The 20,882-nt window shown below is 44.8% G+C and overlaps 1 protein-coding gene across 1 annotated transcript; it reads left to right on the top strand.

The window, feature by feature from the left end:
• Window positions 1-7,095: 7,095 nt before the first annotated feature.
• fscn1a (fascin actin-bundling protein 1a) lies at window positions 7,096-15,656 on the top strand. Its single transcript, XM_076266095.1, has 5 exons — window positions 7,096-8,060; window positions 12,001-12,157; window positions 12,456-12,577; window positions 12,781-12,948; window positions 13,190-15,656. Exons 1-5 carry the CDS (start codon window positions 7,238-7,240, stop codon window positions 13,396-13,398), a joined length of 1,479 nt encoding a protein of 492 aa, XP_076122210.1. The 5' UTR covers window positions 7,096-7,237; the 3' UTR covers window positions 13,399-15,656.
• Window positions 15,657-20,882: the final 5,226 nt, after the last annotated feature.

Raw genomic sequence — 20,882 nt, 5'->3', positions numbered from 1 at the left:
CCTCCCTACTCCCTCCTAACCCCAGTACACAGACATACACATACACATGCACATGCACACACACATACACACACACACCCACACACACACATACACACAGCCTGCCTGCCCCACCCTCCTCCGTCGGCATCTTTGCCTCGTGGCCCAGTGGTCTCTGTCTCTGCAGTTGACCTATATCCGTCTGCTAAGAGCGTAATCTCTTGTTCCCAGCATTCATAGCACACTTCCTCCGGCAGATAGCCTCCATGCCTGTCTGTCCCCACTTCTGTCTTAGCACCACATCACAGCTTTATCCATTTCTCTATCTGTCTCTATGTCTGACTAACTGAGCTATCTATCTATCTATCTATCTATCTATCTATTTGTCTGTATATCTACAGTATCTATCTGTATCTATCTGTATGTACAGTATGTATGTACAGTATGTATGTCTGTATGTCTGTCTGTCCATCCATCCGTCCATCTGTCTGTCTATCTATCTATCTATCTATCTATCTATCTATTTGTCTGTATATCTACAGTATCTATCTGTATCTATCTGTATGTACAGTATGTATGTACAGTATGTATGTCTGTATGTCTGTCTGTCCATCCATCCGTCCATCTGTCTGTCTATCTATCTATCTATCTATCTATCTATTTGTCTGTCTGTCTAGATAGATAGATACTTTATTGATCCCCAGGAGAAATTCAAGAAAGAAGTCTGTATATCTATCTACAGTATCTATCTATCTGTATCTATGTATGTATGTATGTATGTATGTATTCAGCTTTATCCATTTATGCATCTGTCTCTATGTCTGACTAACTGAGCTATCTATCTATCTATCTATCTATCTATCTATCTATCTATTTGTCTGTATATCTACAGTATCTATCTGTATCTATCTGTATGTACAGTATGTATGTCTGTCCGTCCGTCCGTCCGTCTGTCTGTCTATCTATCTATCTATCTATTTGTCTGTCTATATATCTACAGTTTCTATCTATCATACAGTATCTATGTATGTATGTATGTATGTATGTCTGTCTGTATGTATGTATGTATGTATGTATGTATGTATCTATCTATCTATCTATCTATCTATCTATCTATCTGTATGTCTGTATGTCTGTATGTCTGTGTCTCTGTCACATTCATGACTAAGTATAGGCTCTGTAGTGGTGGTCTCTAGGGACCCTGTTCACCTACCCCTCAGCAAATTTTTTCAGCAGAGCAGCGCTTTAAATATTTCAGAGGAGCACTGCGCTTCGGAGCTGAGTGGCTGTTGCAGAGTCAGTAGGGCAGTATAGGATGGGCTGGCTGCAAAGCTGCTAGAATGTGCACACCCTTGTAATGATGGATTAAACAGGACACTCCTCCCTCCCTCTTCTCCTAGTCTTAGGGAAAGAATGAGGGAGAGAAAAAGAGAGGGGGAGAAGAGAAAGGGAGAGAGAAGGGGAAAGAGATGTGTAAAAGGAGAGCAAGAGAGAGAGAGTGAAAGAGAGAGAGAGACTCACTTTGGCTCCGAGCCTTGCTGGTTTTGGCCCAGGGCTGGCCAGGCAGGCTTTCCTGTCGGCATGACAATGGCAGGGGTGAGGAGCCGAGGGGAGGGGGTTGGGAGGGGAGGGGAGCAAACGCTCTAACAGACAAGGGCCCCAGAAAAAACAACACCCTGACCTCTCACCCCTCTGCTGCGAGGGGCGGGGGAGTGGAACACTGGCGAGGTCTCCCCAGCGGTTTCAGTCCCTGGCTCTTTGTTTAGCGCCAGAGGCCCTGGAAGAGGGCCACAGCCGAGCAGGGAGCACGCTGGAGCTCCAGCACCACACGCCTGGCCTCCATCTGAAGTCTCTACTCGCTTTCTGTCTCTCTCTTTTTTCCTTCTTTCTTCTTCTCTCTTCAGTGCACACGCTGTACTATTTCCAGCTCGAACATTGCTCAGCTCTGATGGAAGCTAATCCTAGCTAACGATCGAAGCGTGGATTTGAATTGGTCAGGAAATAGAGCTACAATGAAATATTTAACACTGCAGTAAAATGAGCTAGTGGGTTTTCCCCGTCTCCTTTCCCCCTCTGTACAGTGCCCGTCAGTCAGTCTACACCTTTTGCACATGTGGCAAAAGCATTAACTGAATATCACCAAAAAAACACACATAGCAAACTTAACAAGGAGGTTAACACCGTTCTTTCAGAAATCATACTAAGAACTATACAGACTCTGCCGTTGGGGTTGTGAACTATATGTCACTCTGTTTTGAGAGAGAAATGAAATTGGTTTGTCTTTCATTCTCTGAGTACTGGAGCAAGATGAGATGTTTCTATCTTTACTAACTTTTGATCTGATTTATATACTTTGGCGCATGAAAAAAGGGAATTAATGTGAAAAACTCTTTCAAGATTTCAAAAGCAGCTTTGATCACTGGCAAGTGGAAATAAGGAAGATGCTGTTTTTCATGATTGTTTTCCTAACAACAGGAAACTGAAGGAAATGGAAGCAATGTTGCTCCTCTAAAGATGGTTCGCCTCACCACAGGCTCTTCCTGTCAGCCTCCTGTGGTCAATAAAAAACAGCCAATAGTTGACCTGCTGGTCAACAGCAGGTAAAATCTGAATCTCCCTGGAAACTGTGAGGTGAAAGTCGGTCAGCCGTCCATGCATATGCGTGAGCCTGAGTGTGTTTTCCAGGCACAGCGAGAGAGAGAGATGATGTAACTGTGAGTTCTGTGAGTTAACCAGGTTGATGTGGCGAGTTTGGGATTTGTCTGCAGCCACACATCTGGTCTGCAAGCCTCTTTCTTTTAATCATTTCATGCTGGTGGTGCAGGCCAAGCAGCGCTGTAAGGAGATTTAGAAAACAAAGTACTAATTCCCAACGATGGAGAGAGTTCCTATTCGAATATAACTAATCTGTTGCTGGTCTTGGGCCAAGGATGCGTCTCTCCTGCCACCTACCAGCTAGGCCCCCTTTGAGAGAAACTGCAATTCCAAGAGTCTCTGACAAAAAGCTGGAGGATATGGTGACAATCATTAACTTTACAGGAGAAAATAAATCTACTAAATACTCCTTGAAGAGCTTCGAGTCACCTTTCAATAGCTGTTGATGCAGCATATTGTTTTACAGTAGAACTACACAGCAGTACAGTGGACTGACCTACAAAGGGAGTAAGTTATATAGGTCAATCAGTGAGCCCACCCCAACAGACAACCTGCTCTGTCAGCCCGGCTCTGTGGGATTCAACCATGCAGCAGACAGCCAGTCAGCTGAAAAGATATGAAGTCTGTGGACGAGAGATGCCAGCCAGAGAGGAGAAATTGCAGTTTTCAGAGAGAGGGCACTTTTTAAGTTGGTGGATCCAATGATGCAGTCACAGCTACCGTAAATAGAGAAAAGTTAGTATTTTATATGAGTGGGCAAGGCGGGGCGGGGCGGGGGGGGCATGTGGCCACACCACTTGCATTCACTGGGTTCCTCCTCCCTGTTTAGAAGCAAGAGAGTATGAGAGGAAGAAGGCCTGGCATATATGTCTTGCTCAAATGGTGGTAGGTGAGTTTAATTTAGTAGGTCAAAGAGGTCCTACAACATCAAAAGCTCAGCTTAACTCCCCACTAAATAACATGTCAGCAAAGCAGAAACAAACACTAAATCTAGATGAGTTTTCTCTCTCCCTCTTCCCTTCTGATTCTCTCTGTGTAGAGCATACATCTTACACACACGGTGGCTGAGGCCAGTGAAACATAAATGTTTACAGTCTATTACTGACAATTACCATCAGCCACGAAGAGGGGGTCACGTTAACTGGCACAGGGAGCGGGGGATGGGCGTCGCTGAACGAGCCGTTGTCATATTTATTCCCATGCATGCACACACACACGAAGGAAGAGCTAGGGCTCTCGGTGAGAGAAACAGACAGGATGTGAATCATGCGGCCCAAAGGCTGTCTGAGGATAGCTTCATGACATGTGTTTCTGGACAGTACCACCTCAGCTGTTTGGAGGGGGGGTGGGTGAAGGTGGGGTGGTTGAAACCAAGCTTAATGGTCCTTGACCTGGAATAGATCACTGTCACATGAAGTTGCGTTGTCATGCATGTAGTCAATTAGTTCAAGCTCGTAACTATTACTGTATTGTTAATAGGCTTTAATGGCTAGGGGGCGCAGAGTTATTTTGAAGAGGACTGTAGTTGTTGTGTTCGCCCTGCCATAAACAAGATGCCGGCATTATGAAGCATTAGTCATGGCTCTGCCATGAAGACAAGCCCTGGGATTGTTCTCACTGCCGCCGCTGCTGCTGCTGTTGCTGCTGCTGAAGCGCTGGAGTGGTGGTGAGGGCCGCCTTTGCTTTCCTGGGTCTCGGCCGGCCCACATCGCTGCAGCCTGATTGGCTGATGCGGCGAGGTGTGTGGGGTGAGTTAAGGTAGGGTTGGGGGGGATCGATCTGGCGGCGGCTGCATCTGCTCAGACGGCGTCTAGCTGCTGATTGGCTGCCCTGACGCAGTGCTGCGGCAGCTCAAGTCAGCCATGGACACGCATGACACTGCATCTCCTACTCCACACGTCCGCACACACTCAGTGTCAGGAGATAGAGACAGACAGATAGACTGGCAGATAAGTCAATCAATAGAAAGGTAGTGAGGAAAAATAGAGCAGTACAAGTGAGAAAGAGAGAGAGTGAAAGAGAGAGAGAGAGAGAGAATGAGTGACAAAGAAATTAAAAGATTGTCATTGGTTAATCTGCACTTGAGCCATGGCTAACTGTGAGAGGATTTGAATGTCACTGGAAGTGTGAAGACACACATACACACACACACACACACACACGTCTGCTCTTTCCTTTAGCCATCTGGAGTGTGACAGAGTCAGTGACACCTCAGACCAGTGTGGCACAGCATCTAAACCGCATGGACCTCAACGGGAAGCCTGTTTAGCTAGGGCCAGAGAAGATCACACCATCACAACCATATTTTGATAAATGGAGAAATAAAATTACAAAACTTGAAATAAATCATATGAAATACCAGTTCACTGAGGTGGTGGCTTGCTATGTTGTTAAAAATGACTGGAAGACTCCTCTACAGGAATTCCATGGAGACACTATTAAAAAGCCATAATTATCATATTTTAAATATATTGAATATGTCGAGTATGCAAATGTCTTCCAGGAATCAGTGTCTCTAATGCAAATATTGGAATATTGGGGGGGGGGGGGGGGGTGAAAGACGGTTTCATTTGATGTATTCGCCTCGTGTATGCAGCAGAGCCGGTGATTTTTTGCACGGGAGATAGAATGCCATCACCATGGCAACTATGTAGCTTTGCAGGGTGTGAACAAAGATAGCCCCCCCCTCTCTCTCTCTCTCTCTCTCTCACCCCCTCCCTTACTCCCCTCTTCCCTCCCTTACCTCCCTTCCTTGAGCTCAGATGCAGATGGATGGAACTAGGTCTCAAATAACTGTCTCTGGGAAGGGAAATGAATACAGTATTAAACTAAAATGAGGCGCAACTAAATGTACCGTTCGCCACATAATCTCTTCACTCATCAATATGTACATCTTCAACAAATGATGGCACTGTTGTCTGAATTCATGACTGATGATTAAAATGCACATGGCTGTAGTGTGAGAATGTATCCCATATCCACTGCACAACAAATGCACTTTAATTTCCAACAAAAGAGCTAACCATCTGGAATGGGAGATAGCTGTGTGCAGACAAGAGTGAGCTGAATTATAATAGACTGTGAACTGGAGATTGCCTCTCTCACACACCACAAACACGCAGGCATAAACACGCACAAAACACTCCCTAAAACACACTTGCACATGGACACACACACACACACACACACACACACATACACACACTCTTTCACACACCACCGCCCTTGCATGAGCTGTCTCCAGGATCTGGCTATGATACTAAGCGACCTGCAATTACGCCCCTGTACATTTTCAGAGTATACCTCAGGCATAGTTATTCCAATTGTGGCTGTGCCAAGAGTCCCAGCACATCAGAGCCTCAGCTTGGATTGTACCCTCCAGTAGGTTACTAAACACACTGGAGAGAGAATTCAGGAGTTAGAGGAGATTCCCCTGGAATGACTTGGTGCAAGCCTTGTTGTCCTTAATCCCCCAAACACTATCTCTCTGTTAACACTACACCACCTACTCCATTGCATAGATGCCAAGTCCCATGGGGGGTCCACTTGGATAGAATAGGACAGATAAGGGTCACATTGATAGGATTCTTCAATTAGTCTGTGCCTGATTGTCTTATTTACATGATAATTGTCACCATGAAAGAATAAGTAAGTAGATTACTTTTTTGCATTTTGGTAAACAAAGACAACCATTTGTTCTTATAGACAAAGGCAAATTAATGTAATTGTCACTTATAGATGCAATACACTCCCAAATATAAGACTTAACTTCCTGAGTCTGACTATCTTTAAGAAACGGTGCGGATAGTAAGGTAGTAATAGTAATAGTCTACACCTAAAAATACGAGAGTACGAGAGGGTTTAAGCAAGCAAGGCGTTAAACTCAGGTTTCAAGGGATGTTTGTACCCGTGTGTCATGCCAATATCATTTGGCGTGAGTCACTGTTTATTTGACTCTGTCTTCCTGAACTTCTGATCTGCATGTTTAAACTATGAATAGATCTTTGTGAGGACAAACACACTCAGTCCTGTTTCCTCATCCTCTCTAGTGGCAAGGAAAGTGGGGCTCATCTACAAGTCAAAAAGCACTTAAGCATCAATGCTCAACAACTGAAAATGTGTGTTATGAAAATAGAGGATCAGAGTGGATTACTCTAATTACAAGTTTCTGTCTGAATGCCTTATTTGCAATCATACACCAGAACTGATGTTGATTTATTGTGCTACAGCATTAACATACAGAAATCGATACAGTGCGCAATGTTGGTCTGCGTTCGTGAAATAAACTGAACGGTGTTTATGGCTATCGTGAGGTCTAACATTAATTGCCCTTTGCATACAGGGCTATGATGATTGAGGTTTTTGAGATTCACTTCTACACGTGGGCGGGGCGGACCGCCTGACATCATTCATCTGTATAAAAGCAGCAGCTGTGGCTTCAAGCTCGCGCTGAGAGAGGCTTCAGAACAGGGCGCGCACGCTCCCCCCAAACAAAGAGACTACTCGGGCATTATTCCATCCACAGTGCGAGAGCAGAAACATCCCCCCTTTCCACTCCAACGAAGCCTAACGAGCATCCTCTCTTCCACCAAAACAAATCACCATGACGGCAAACGGAACCAGTGACATGCTCAAAATCCAGTTTGGGCTCATCAATTGTGGGAACAAGTATCTCACAGCCGAGACATTCGGGTTCAAGATCAATGCCTCAGCGACCAGCATGAAGAAGAAACAGATTTGGACCCTGGAGCAGAACGGTGATGACTCCAACATTTTCTTTCTGAAAAGCCACCTTGGACGGTACATTGCAGCAGACAAAGATGGCAACGTCACAGGTGACAGTGAGACCCCGAGTCCTGATTGTGGGTTTGTTATCACTGCACATGATGATGGGCGCTGGTCCCTGCAGTCCGAGCCCCACAAGCGTTATCTGGGAGGCACCGAAGACAGAATTACCTGCTTTGCTCAAACCATCTCCATTGCCGAAAAATGGAGTGTCCACATTGCTATGCATCCCCAGGTCAACATCTTCAGCTTGACGAGGAAGAGGTACGCACACCTGAGCTCCAAGCAAGACGAGATTGCCATTGACAGAGATGTTCCTTGGGGCGTCGATTCCCTGATCACCTTGGTGTTCCAAGACCAGAGGTATCACCTGCAGACATCCGACAACCGGTTCCTGAAGAACGATGGCAGCCTGTCGCTAAAGCCTGACAAGACAACAGGATACACGTTGGAGTTCAGGTCTGGGAAGGTGGCGTTCAGAGACTGTGGTGGTAAATACCTCGCTCCCTCTGGTCCCAGTGGAACCATGAAGTCCGGCAAGAGCTCCAAGGTTGGGAAAGACGAGCTTTTTGTCCTGGAGCAGAGCCATCCTCAAGTGGTGCTTACTGCAGGCAATGAGAGGAACGTATCCACAAGACAAGGTAAGGACTTTCCACACGCATTATTTAAGTGTGGGCATAAATGGAGTGGCTGACAGCGAGACTAGCAAATCACAGTTTGTGTTTGGCTTTAGCTGTAATTGATTTACTGACATGAGTGTAAAACAAAAGACTGCTATATAACTATTGGCTCACTAAAGTATTAAACCATGTTCAACCTTTAATAAAAAAAAAAAAAAAATATATATATATAATGTATATAATGGGTCATCCTTATGTCATATCAAGGAAATACCAGTAGACATATGCAGTTCAGACCTGTATGCATACACCCATCCTTTTCTGTCTGTGGTTCCTGTGTGGCCATGGGTGGATCTGCTGCATTTGTAATTATTGCTAGGCATAAAATGGTACTCCACACGACTAAAAGGCATCCTAAGCCATTCAAATATGTGAACCCCATCATTTCACAGATGTTGAGGAGAACCATTTTGAAGCAGAAAGAGTATTGGGGAGGAAGCTAGTCTCCATTTTGAATTGCATTGTGACACAATTCAATGAAATGGTTCTCATCCCTCCCTGAACAGAACCTATGCTGTAGGCTACAAATCCCTTGAATATCATAAAACATTGATTTATAAGTCTGACCTGCAAGATATGCAGTAACACATAACTGTGAAATTAATTTCTAGGCTGCTTGCCGGCTACTATTGCTCCATTGTGAAGTTGCCGGCATCTTGTAATTGAATTATGAGTGAATCATGCCATTACTGTAAAGTCCCAAGAGAATGGATCAGAAAACAATAATGTGTGCAAGAATGTAACACTGGCTTCTATTAGATTTTAAACAAATCCATAATTTTAAGTGGCAAAACATTTCTCTTCTGCTTTGCCCTGTAATGTACCCCATCAATCTTTATTTAAAAGGCAGAAAAGACCCCTAAGGTTACCTGGCACTCATCACTGCAGACTTTTGACCTCCTTCTGGCATTCGGGATGTTTTGACCTGAACAAGTGTCTATTTCAAAGAGAAGTACTAGAGCACAGTGCTGGTGTGGGTTTGCTTTTCTTGACTTTTTCCCCTGTTTTTTTCTGTGCGGCACACTGCAGTGCTTTAGACAAAGATGCTGAAACCTCATCCTTGGCTGACATGCCGGGGATGTGCAGGGCTTTTCTGTGCCAGTGTGCTGGACGGGTGCCAAGAGGCTGGTGGCCGTGGCCGTGGCACGTGGTCTATCTCTGCAGGTCCGAGTAGAAAGGGGGAGAAGAGCGATTCACTCGCGTGTAGCAGCCTTTGTTTTTTCAGCAGGGCTTTCATTTGCATTCTTGTTTGTGATTTTGAGAAAATGCTTGTGCCCCACAGGCTTCTGCGGTGTTTGCTGAATTTGCTTATTGGTTCAGAGTAAGGCATATGTCATCAGCATTGTGTTTTTATTTGGGGGGGGGGGGGCATCTGGCTGGGGTGATATAATCAGTATTTCACAAGATAATCTCTGCCCCTCCCCTTTTTAGTATTGTGATCAACCCCACACGGTGTTTTGTCCAAATATGGCCTAATCACCAGACGTATGCAATCACATTAGGATAAATCTGGTCCAATACAGTGTGTGTTTTCCCCTCTGAAACACTCAACAGCAAATTGAATTTAGTGGCTTTGCCGAATGAGAGATTTGTTTTTCACCCCCCTCCATCTTTGAACCATGTGCCTGGATTCTTGTCGAGCATTTTGTAGGGTCGAGTGAATGGCCTGAGATTGTGCTGGGAGGTGATGAAAGAGGCTGGGGAGAGAGAGGGGAGGCTGGGGGAGGCCGGGGGGGGGGGGTGCAGGCATGCATGCATGCGCCTGCGGAGGGTGGCGTGGTTGAAGGAGAACAAAGGCCGAGTGATCCGTCCTCGCCTCCTCCTCGCGCTGCACCCCAGCTGCTCCGCTCAGCAGCCTCCACAGCACAGCTCCCTGAACAATGGGGGCCTCGCCGGCCAGAGGAGGTGGGGAGGGAGGCAGGGAGACAAGCAAGCAGGAAGGCAGGCTGACGACTCTCCTCTCTCTCTCTCACACACACACACACACACACACACACACACACACACACACACACCACATGGAGAGGGAAAACCCCTGCATTCTGTAGGCATTAATAATGTGCTCAAGACCAGAGTCTCCAGTGGATCCTCTCACCCAATTTATCAGTCTGGCTGGAGGATTAGGATTTGAGGTTTCTTTATGCTGATGGCTGTCCCCTTATCTGCCCCCCCCCCACCCCGGCTTGTTTTTGGGGGCTCTTCCTTGCCAATTGCCAGTCAAGGTTTGTTGGCCATTCCTCAAGCTCAGCAAGGGTTTAAACAGATAGCTCTCTCCCTTTTATCTTTACTCTGGTCTGGAACCCTGTTGAGGCCATATTCATGACCCACATACCCCACTGACATGAGAATAGAATAGAATTGCGTATTCGTGTTGTCACTTTTTAACTTGCATTGTATTCAGATTCCATTTGAATTTGCATTGAAATCATGCAGGGGTGCACATACTACTAGCATATAAAAGCATGCCTCCCACTGCTAGCCACCAGTTTCACACCAAGATCATTGTACCTTCAAACTGTGCTGTTAAAGCAATGCAGTACAACATCCACAGGCCCGATGTCTGTAAAAATGCCCCCAGGAGTAATGAGTTGAAGTGGGGGAGGGGGAGAATTGATGTGTGTGTGTGGGTGTATGTTTCCTGGTTAGACAGTGTGGCTGCTGGTGGCTTCAAAAAGCTAAAAGTGCTGGGTGAAGATGCAATGGACTGAGAAGTCATCTTTTTTTCTCTGAGCCCTCTTCTCTTGCTTGGCCTCTTTCCCTCTCAGGTCCAGGATTGATTTAAAGCTGGCTCTAAACTCTCTTAGTCATTCTCCCCTGCAGATTGACCGTTTGGGAGCATGTGTTTCTCATCTTGGTCATTTATTTTCCTTGCTCATTCATCCTCGCATATTCCTGCAGAAACTCAATCTGCTCTCCCGAGAGCCCCCGCTCTGGCATGGTAATTCTTAACCATTGCATGTTGGGCTCACCATTTTAAGAGCTAGGAAAAGTACATACATGAAAGCAATCACAGTGGTGCAAATTAAAGAGTAGTGTCTGAGATTGTGGATGATTAAGACTAGCAAAAAGGCTCCTGTCATTTTACTGCATTTGTCTTTTAGCAACTCCCTTTCCCCCCTCTTTTATCCTTTTCTGTTTTCAGTTAATAGTTTTAGTTGAGTGCATCATGTCTGGATATTTGAGCTCCTGGGGATCTTGTTATTGAGGGAAGGGATAACATTAGGATGTTTGACATCCATTTGCTGTGGGAAAGAATCAAAAGATTCTTTGTATTGTCCGCCTGACATCATACTCTAAATATACTGTTGTGTAGTGGACAGTATATGGACATGAATGGGTGATTCATTGGCAGTTGGGTCTTTCTATGCCTGCATTATCTACCATAACTGCTGCCACCCACCCCATTATGGGGTCTTAACTTGATTTCATAGTAAACAACTGGCCCTCTGGTTTTTGCCATAGCTGGCAGTGGACTCTTTTTGTTGTTAACCCTAAATGAAACGGATGTAGCCTCATGAACCCCCTCAGGCCCAAATGTTTTCCATGAAATGTCCCATTGAGCATCCTGGCATGTGTGTGATTGTCCACAATTCCCGAGGAGATTACCTCCCCGTGGTGTTGGCAGGGTGTGTGTGCCATGGCAAAAGAGTTGAGAAGCCACTGGCACTTTACGCGACCCGTGCAGCCAGTCGAGACCGGAGGTCAAAGCTGCTCTAATCTACGCTCTCGCCATCTCCCTTGCTTGTTTAAAGACTTATTTTGCTCAATTAGAGTCGCTAAGGCAGATCAAAGACTACATTTATTTTCCCCCCCGGCACTTGTCAAATAAGCAGGATTTCCGAGTAATCCCAGGGATGACTGTAAAGCCTACACTGTGTCCTCTCTCCTGCTCCCCTGCCAGGCATGGATCTCTCTGCCAACCAGGACGAGGAGGGTGACCAGGAGACCTTTCAGATGGAGATCAGCAAGGACACCAAGAAGTGTGCTTTCAGGACCTGCACTGGGAAGTACTGGACCCTCACTGCCAATGGCGGCCTCCAATGCACCGCCTCCACCAAGTGAGTCAGGAACAGTTCAATCTTTATTCCATACTCAACACTATCCAATCACTGAACAATATATAAAACACATTGGTCCCTACAGTAAAGCTTTGGGAAACATAGATAAAAATGACTTGCATTGCTAGTCCATTTCTCCAAATGTGGTGCCCTTTGCAGACGTTATTTGTTATCTAGCAAAGAAAATTATTTATTCATTAGAACTTCAAGACAGCTGTTTGCATGTTCTTCAGCTTCTTAAGCTTCAGTCCATATTTTGTGATTCTTGGCAAAATTCTCATCACCATTTTGTGTGCAGGACTGCAAATTGCTATTTCGACATCGAATGGCGTGAGAAGAGAATTACTCTCCGTGCTGCCAATGGAAAATATGTTGCAGCCAAGAAGAATGGGCAGTTGGCAGCCACTATCGACTCTGCAGGTGAGAGAGGTGGTCCTAGCTGCAATTAGTGCCGAGGGATTTAAGATAAACGTGGTCTCTACGTCTAGACAAGATTAATGCACAGCTGTAGTGGAAGTATCTACACTGTTGGCTAGATTAATAGACCCCATTAGGATATGGTGCATTCTGTTGGTTAAAGCCCCTCTTTGGATGGTGCTCAACATGTCCATTTGCTTCGCCAGGAGAGACTGAGGAGTTCCTCATGAAGCTCATCAACAGGCCAATCATTGTCCTGCGTGGGGAGCATGGCTTCATCGGCTGCAGGAAGGTGACCGGGACCCTGGACTCCAACCGCTCCTCATACGATGTCTTTGGACTGACGTTTCGGGATGGCGCCTACAGCCTCCAAGGTTTGTATTGGCTTATCTACATCTCTGATGAAGGGCTGCTTCTTTAATGGCCACCATTTGGTGCCACTAGTTTAGACTCTATTTGATTTCTTTTGTGGTTGGTTTTTATACTCCATGGCAAAATGGGGCACAGTGCAAGCCAAAGTCATGGTTTTCTTTCTACATTTTATGAATTGTTGAGGGGAGGAGGGTAACCAATGGCTAAATGCAGGTACTAATGTCCATGTAAATTTTTCTCTAGATTCCACTGGAAAATACTGGATGGTGGGGAGTGAGACTTCAGTGGTCAGCAGCAGTGACACCCCTGTTGACTTCCTGTTAGAGTTCTGCGATTACAACAAGGTGGCCCTCAAGGCCATGGCTGAGGGCAAATACCTGCGGGGCGATCACGCCGGAGTCCTGAAGGCCAACGCTGACGACTTGGACAGTTCCACCATGTGGGAGTACTAGAAGCACTTAAATTAACCACTGTGGCTTTTGTGTTTGTTTTGTTTTTTTTATAATTTCCCTTCTGTTTTTTGCATTTTAAAAACATTTTTTTCCTCTCAAAGAACGTGCACACAGAGGGTTTGATTGGTGGAGAAGTGATGCTGAGGGTATACCTGGCGCTGTTCTTAGTGAGACGTCTTAAAAGGACTGGTGTAATTTCAAGATGGAGGCCCACATGTATTCCAGCGTCCCTGGGATGAGTCTGCTCTGCCAAATTCAGATTTGTCTGTCTGAAGCCCATGCAATTCTCACAGAGCTGTCCATTAGTCAGCCTGCTTTGATCAAAAGCCAAAAAATCTCCCAGCGCTAGTCTCCCGATGTGCCAGTTGTTCACTTTCTCAGTGTTCACTTTCTCAGCATCTAAATTGGGTGGGGGGAGGGAGGGGGGCGGGGCACAGTGTCCAAAACTGCTGCTTAACTAGAGATACATTTTGTATTTCTGTATCATGCGTTTCCCAATACATTTAGATAAAATGGAGGCACCAGGTTCTGATCCTGGATCTGTTGTAGGTTGAAGGGGTGATGGCTCAGAGTGTGATCCAGCAGAGGTGCCCCTCAAAAGGCTGAGCACACACTCTCCGCCATATGTACAGTGTATGCTGAAAAGCTGATATTCAACAAAAGGGAGAATACATTACCCACTATCCTGTTCCATAACCTCATCTCACCGGGAGGCCTAAAGTTTAAAGTAGTGTCTGTATATAGCACAGTAGTCTCAAAAGATGCCTTCTCTCCCTCGCCCTGTCCTGATGCCAATCCTTGTCGTACGACCCCCTCCCCATGGTCCAGATCTGTTCGCACATGCCAAGATCGTTGCTGGCCAGATACAGTGGTAACTGTTTGAATGTTTGTAGAAAATGTGTTTTTTTTTTTTTTCTGTCTTCGCCATTAATTAATCTAGATAATGATGTTAATCTCCCAAAACCACTGGAAGTGATGATGTATGAAGAATGGTCAACATGCTGACCAGCTTAAAAACTTTGTTCTCTGATTGGGAGATTGAAATGTGCTAATATCTAATTAAGAAAGAACTGGATGTTATTGTTTGTGCCATTATAGCTATTGTTGATTAAGAGGGGGAAAAGGTAAACTGGAACATCTCTCAAAAACCATCTCAATGACTGAGCAGAGCAGAAAATGTTAGTGTTCCAAAAGAACCCTGCAACAAACTAAGTGGAAGTCACTCTACCATTGTGTGCTCTGTAGTTGTGGGTGTCACATTACTTGTATTCTTCCGAAGTTATGTTGTTGCAGGTTCAACACAATATTTATGGTTAATCAAAAAGAAGCCCACCATCCTTCATGACCCATACCATGAAGGTCGTGAAGGAGTGGCGTGTATGTGTCTCACGTCACACACATTATTTTTTTTAAAGGCATGTGTCTACCTGGAATGTGCACTTCATTCACTTGAAATAATCTCATAACCTTTTATTCCTGTTTTCTCAAAGGCACAGACCATTATCATGGTTTCAATTGCATAATCGTTACTCGCTGTTATCCAAGTTGTAAATAGTAATTCTTTGGGGGGGAAAAAGAGAAAAATGAGGCAAACTGATTAATCATCTCAACTTGCGTGACCGCATACCACTACCGTCCATTGCAGGGCGAGAAAGCTGATTGTTCTGTCTCAGCTTATGAAGTCAATCGTTCACAACTGGAAACAAAAGGAGGTCTCATCTTTTCCCACCCTCACAGCTGGTGAGGGTACATTAGTGTACTGCATGACAAACAAGGGCCCAGCACTGCCTTAGTTTTCACTAATCAGCAAAACTAACCTCATGGGTGCCACGACTGCAAAAAACAAACAAAAAAGCACCCCCAAGATTCCACACAAGTCGTTGAAAACTGGTGCTTATCTCTTTTTTTACAAATGCCATCATTATACCATTACGGAAGATGCAGCAGTAATCTAAATGTGATTGCTGCCTGCTTAGAGCTTTATCTGAGCACAAGACTGATTTATTAACCTGCAATTTGAATAATGGAAGGAAATCAATAAGGATGCGAGATTTCTGTTTTGTTGTTCTTTGGAAAGAAGGGTATGATGATGACTGTGCCTATGTATACAGTATGGTCATTAAACATTCCACATCTCTACTTTGTAAAAGTATTTCCTTATTTTTTTCTATTATTTTGATATTGTGGTCATTTTTTTCCTTGTGCCATGGATACAACTGAGATTCAATATGAAATAAAGTAAAACATTTGAATATGAATTGGAGTGGACAAGTTCTTGGGTCTTTTGTGGTATTGATTGTGTTGACATTCCCTAATTCACATGCGCCATTAAATATTCTTTGCATTCATGTGGCAGGGAGGGTATCGAAACTCCCAAGTTACTCCAACTCTAATTTTAAGACCAAAGATGGAAGCCTTTGTTTTTAATTGAATTTAAAGTCTTTATTAAATTGACTTAATAGCATTTAATAACATAATCCCTAATCCTATATACACACATATCTATGCAAAACCTTTATCCTGTATAGGACTTTAAAGAGCATCACACAGTCTTTGTTGTGCCTCCTGGGCTTGAAGCTTTTCCCTTTTGCTGATGACTTTGAGGAGATGGAGGAGCCTGAACTCTTTGAGCCGTGACTCAACCCGTTCATCGTTTACTTTGGAACTCGATCTGCTCCCCACATGACATGGCTTCCAAACTGCTTTTCCCTCCTATTCTCCTCGGGCAGAAATTGCTCACCGAGTCCTCTGGCGTTTCTGGCTGGTTGGCGTGGTCTGAGAGTGCCCAGCTCATGAATGAGCCCTTTGTCTCTTGGCTTGGATGTTGCTCCTACCGCAGTCATTTGCATGATGGGGCTCGCCCTCCCACATCTGTTGAGTCAAGAAACAGACCACACCACGGTCATAGCTAAATTAAGCAATAGGAAATAAACATTTTGTTCTAGGAGATCAACTCTTTAAAAATCAAAAATCTACATATAAGTTGACTGCAGCTATTTTGTTGGGGGCATTTCGCAAGTCTAGAGAAACAGCTAATACTGTGTACTCTCATTTGTTCTCAAGTCTCAAGTCCTGTGTGTGACTAACATGCATACCTCCAACTGCAGGAGGTATCTTCCCTACAGAAAGTTTGGGTTACGCCGAGGATGACCCGTAGGAGCTAGCTGGCCCAGGCCTAGCGTGACGAAGGCCAAGACAGCAGCTGTGAGGAGAATGGGATGAACTTATCCACACCACCAGGCCCCCATACACTCACCACCCCCACCAATCCCCTGGCTCCTTCGTGGTCTCGGCCTTCTCTCCACCCCCCCTCCACCCCCCACCCCACCCCCCTTGTGAGCACTCTAATGCAATAAGGCCACCAGAACGGCTCCCTAATCCACTTTGCACTGCATCCAAAAACAGGCCAGGGGAAAAGATGTCAGCTGGGTTAATTGTGGATGGTCCCAGAGGTCTGTAGTTTGCCCTAACAGATGTATCCATCACTGGTCGACAGGCATGTTCCTATGAGGAGCTATGCATGACATCCTAAAACTCTACTGCAATTTATTGCGTGAGACTGCTTAGAAAGAATTTGGAGTTTTTTTGCCTCACATTCAAGCTGGGTGAGGACATACTTGGTGTGATGAAACTATCTTGAATATATTTTATTCTGTTGAAATTTGTTTTTGAGGTTCCCAAGAGAACTCGTGACTGACTGAAAATATTGTCCTTTACCCACAACAGGAAATAAAAGAAATGATTACCTATTGGTGAAGATGAACAGAAACTTACTATACAAGATTTTGCAGCAAGTGAAATGTACAACATGATGACTCCAATAACTGTGGCCATTTGGGGCTGCATTGTTGGAATCTTGGAGTGCAGTTGGCATGACAACCAGCCCTGTAAAGACTAAGGGGTGACTCCTGGGGGATCAAGAGGAGGCAGCTAATGCAGATGGCAAGATTTGGGAGACAAAACATCACAGATAACAGGATTTAGGTAATGGTAGCTGTTCTCAAAAAGCAGTCGCCTCAATCCTTGTGCATTCATCAACTGTAGCAGGCAATGATTTAGTCTGTATCAGGCAAAGATTTAGTCTCAACGGCCCAAAGGGTAAGCAATTTGCCTAATTCATGTAACTCAGCAAGGCATTCAAGCGTGCTAGAAAAATAATAAACACAAAAGTCTACCCCGTGAGGACCCAACGTTTCCTCAGATTACTCAAGCTTACTTTACCATTGAGACAGTCACATAAATGTTCAAATGGGATGGGTTCAGGGCAAGAATTTAAAATAATAAACCTTATAATGTAAAACGGTGACAAGCCAGAGGTCGTGATATTGAACTGAGGGCTGAATAAACACAGCAAAATAGCAGGGAATTGTGAATAACTACATGATAACATTGAGATGTGTGACTAGAATTCAAAGGGCCATTGATTTCTCCATAAATGTAGCATTCACAACATGCTATAAATTGCTATGGGCAGTAGGAGTAACAAAGACCCCCTGTATGTCCACAAACAGAGACACACATATCTCCATCTAGACAAAACATCCTCCGCTACGTAAATAAAGGGCGCTGGCAAGCACGGCGCCTTATTTCAACAACTCCCTTTTAAATGATCTCACAAGATTAATACAGCGCCTGGTCACAAAACTCCAGTTGGTCACAGGCAGAATCCTCAGCTGTCACATGCTGTCACCTTTGTCCTCTCAGAGGAAGTAGAACACACATCCCGTCCTGTCATGGTTGAACGGCCGCTCTCCTCACCCCGAGGCGAGACGAGCGGAGATGATGGCACTCTTATGACTTGCTCCGAGTGGGGTGGGTCACCCTGGGGGCGGCCATTAAGTCTCCATCACCTCATGAGTGCTGGCCAGCTTAACAGCTAAGGAGATGAGAGACAAGAGACGAGGGGGGAGCAGGATTCAGCCAACACCACATGGAGTGAGTACACCAATGGGTCATGTGATGCCAGAAAGTATGCATCTCAAATCGGTCTATTTTTGTAACCCAATGCACTGGATCTCCAAATAAGTGTGCCTTATGTGATTTTTGGGAAATCATAACAGAGTTAAGTATAAAGAGCCACCTGACAGCCTCTCTGCATCATCTAGGTAAGGGTGTGGTACTGTATGTAGACAGACACTTAACAGTACTTGGCATCAGGTTGAGTGAAACAGTGCCAATAGTAAATCTATCTGATGCTTTGACAGGGTATGCCAAACAAAACCTGACAAATGCCTTTAATACTTTTAACATTTCATCACTTATATCAACCCAGGATGGCAGATTCTTGTCAACTAAAATCATGGCACTCTCAGGTGAAGGAATATCCACCCTTACCTTGTCTGAAATCTGAGTTACATGCATCACAGTCGGGAAGTTATGAGAAAAGTTGCCAACACAAGTAATAAAAGATTCAATATAATTTGGATGTGTTCCACAAGTGGAATTTCATTGTTAAGTGTTAAGTTGAAAACTTTAAATTAAAAATGTCAGGAACATTTGTGCCTGTATGAAAGTAGGTTAGAGCAGCATTAATGAAACATGCTTTTCAACATAATATGAATTGCAAATTCAGTGCTGTGTGATACAGGAAATGCATAGCCTGGTGGTTTCCCCAGTAAACCAGGATGTTTAGCTAATAGCTTATATCCCTCCTCACCTCCCCAAACAATGGCCCCTTTAAAGCTGAATTCCAGAGTCACTCCATTGTCCCATCCTGACATGGCACAGTACACTGCAGGTGACACTGCAACACAACTTCAAAATAGATCTTAACTTTCCCATGCTTTTATGGTATAGGCTTTTGTTTAGACTGGGATGTAAATAACATGTCTCTCATTAGCCTTTTTACATATAGAAGATGCACATCTACCTTACTTAAAACAGTTCAAATATGACTTGCTGAGTTGTTAAGAGCTCATTGTTTGATTATAAATACGGATGACCAGAAATGTATTGCTCGGCAGACAGGAGGAGACCACACTGACCTTTCCCATCTTGACTCAGAAGAGCAAACAAAACAATGGAGTGTTTTACAATGAGCCACTGGAGTGTTTGTGTTCTGCTTATATAACTTCACTTGAAATCCCACAGGAGGTGGATGGAATGTCAGTCACTAACCCCGGTGATGCTGCAGCACGACGTGCTCCTGCCAAAACCCATTGTGAAGAACCCAGATCCACAGCCTATGAAAGAATGCACTGCACTAGAGGAGGAGGGCAGTGTTGGACAATGATATAAGCTACATCTTGTTTTCCATCGAACCCCGTCTCCTTCTCTCTTCCAATTCCTATGTGCTGACTGTGACTCTCTCCAATGAACAACAATGGGACCCTGAAATTGGCTGGGGTGAACTAACAGACTGGTTGGCCCTAATACAGTAGACTCAGCATCTGCACGTCTCCAATCCTGGTCAACATTTTTACTAAACTAGTCCAGTATGGGACTAAGATACAAGTAAGATGTAAGATACTCCACATGTTTGTATGGTGGAGGTTGAATTACGTGTCGGTGCTACGCAAGACCTCATTTTAAAGTAGACTAACTAGTGTGCTCAAAACATCTTTTCATCGCGTGGGGTTGCCTGGGGTGGATTCAAGCGCCGCCGCATGTGAGCCAGATCCGGTTACAGAGGCCTCGACTGCGGAGGCCAGGCTGTGAGTAAGCTGCTGGGGTCATAGCCTTATCCCCACCTTCCCGACCTACTGGCTCCATCTGCTAACAAATACGGGTTAAAAGTGTGAAACAAGGACATGTTCATGCTGTTTACCCAGTCATGTGAGGACCAAGGAAAGGTTAAGATACATAAGGTAGCACATTTGAGGAAAGCTGTATAATAAAAAAAGAAGGGCTAATAGAAATACCTGTCTGAGAAGGATGAACTTTTCTTTGTTAGTTAACTGATTGAGATTGTACTTGCTGCTTGTAGAACCAAAGATAACTTGACAGACATCCTTTCTTTCCAAAGCATCTGTTTTCATAATTGCTGTTATTAAAATGTTACAGCACGCCGCTAGCCTGCATGTACCATAAGGTCTTACAGCAGTCCTCCAGAATTCTGCTTCAGTAGCCTCCCCATCCCCCCCAGCCATCAACGTCGTCTCCAACACTCTCACACCTGCACTGTCTAGCCTAGCATTTCCTCTCATCCATAGGGAAAGCATTTTTATGTAGTTGTGAAATGGAAAGAATGAAGGGAAAGTTATGTCCTCCTGGAGGGAAAAGCATTAGCCTCATGTTACAGAACGAGAACAATACTCTTAAGCCCTCACGGATGATAATGAACCAAGCAAACAGGGGGAAAAAAGATCCTTGCTGGCACCAACTGGAGACAACTGTCTTCACATTAACAGGACTCGCCAACGCTGTTGGGTCAAGAGCCAACTTCAGTCTAAATGCCTTCACCATGGTGCATGGAGACCCTCCATAGCCCAAGCTGGCGGTGGACAAAAGCCCAGCAGAGAGGCCTGGTGCCAGGGAAGGGAGGG

The sequence above is a fragment of the Alosa pseudoharengus genome, unplaced genomic scaffold, assembly GCF_046254945.1.
Source record: "Alosa pseudoharengus isolate Yale_2024_CS ecotype anadromous, Long Island Sound unplaced genomic scaffold, YU_APseudo_1.1 YU_APseudo_1.1_scf_4, whole genome shotgun sequence".
Classification (NCBI taxonomy): Eukaryota; Metazoa; Chordata; class Actinopteri; order Clupeiformes; family Clupeidae; genus Alosa; species Alosa pseudoharengus.
The sequence above is the reverse complement of the archived record's forward strand: the minus strand, read 5'-3'. Positions and strand labels throughout refer to the sequence as shown.

Bases quoted from the DNA above. Each gene is read 5' to 3' on its own strand.
- fscn1a (XM_076266095.1), top strand. From the start codon at position 7,238: ATGACGGCAAACGGAACCAGTGACATGCTCAAAATCCAGTTTGGGCTC. The intron at 8,061-12,000 runs GTAAGGACTTTC...CTCCCCTGCCAG, and splicing joins GAACGTATCCACAAGACAAG to GCATGGATCTCTCTGCCAAC. The intron at 12,949-13,189 runs GTTTGTATTGGC...ATTTTTCTCTAG, and splicing joins TGGCGCCTACAGCCTCCAAG to ATTCCACTGGAAAATACTGG.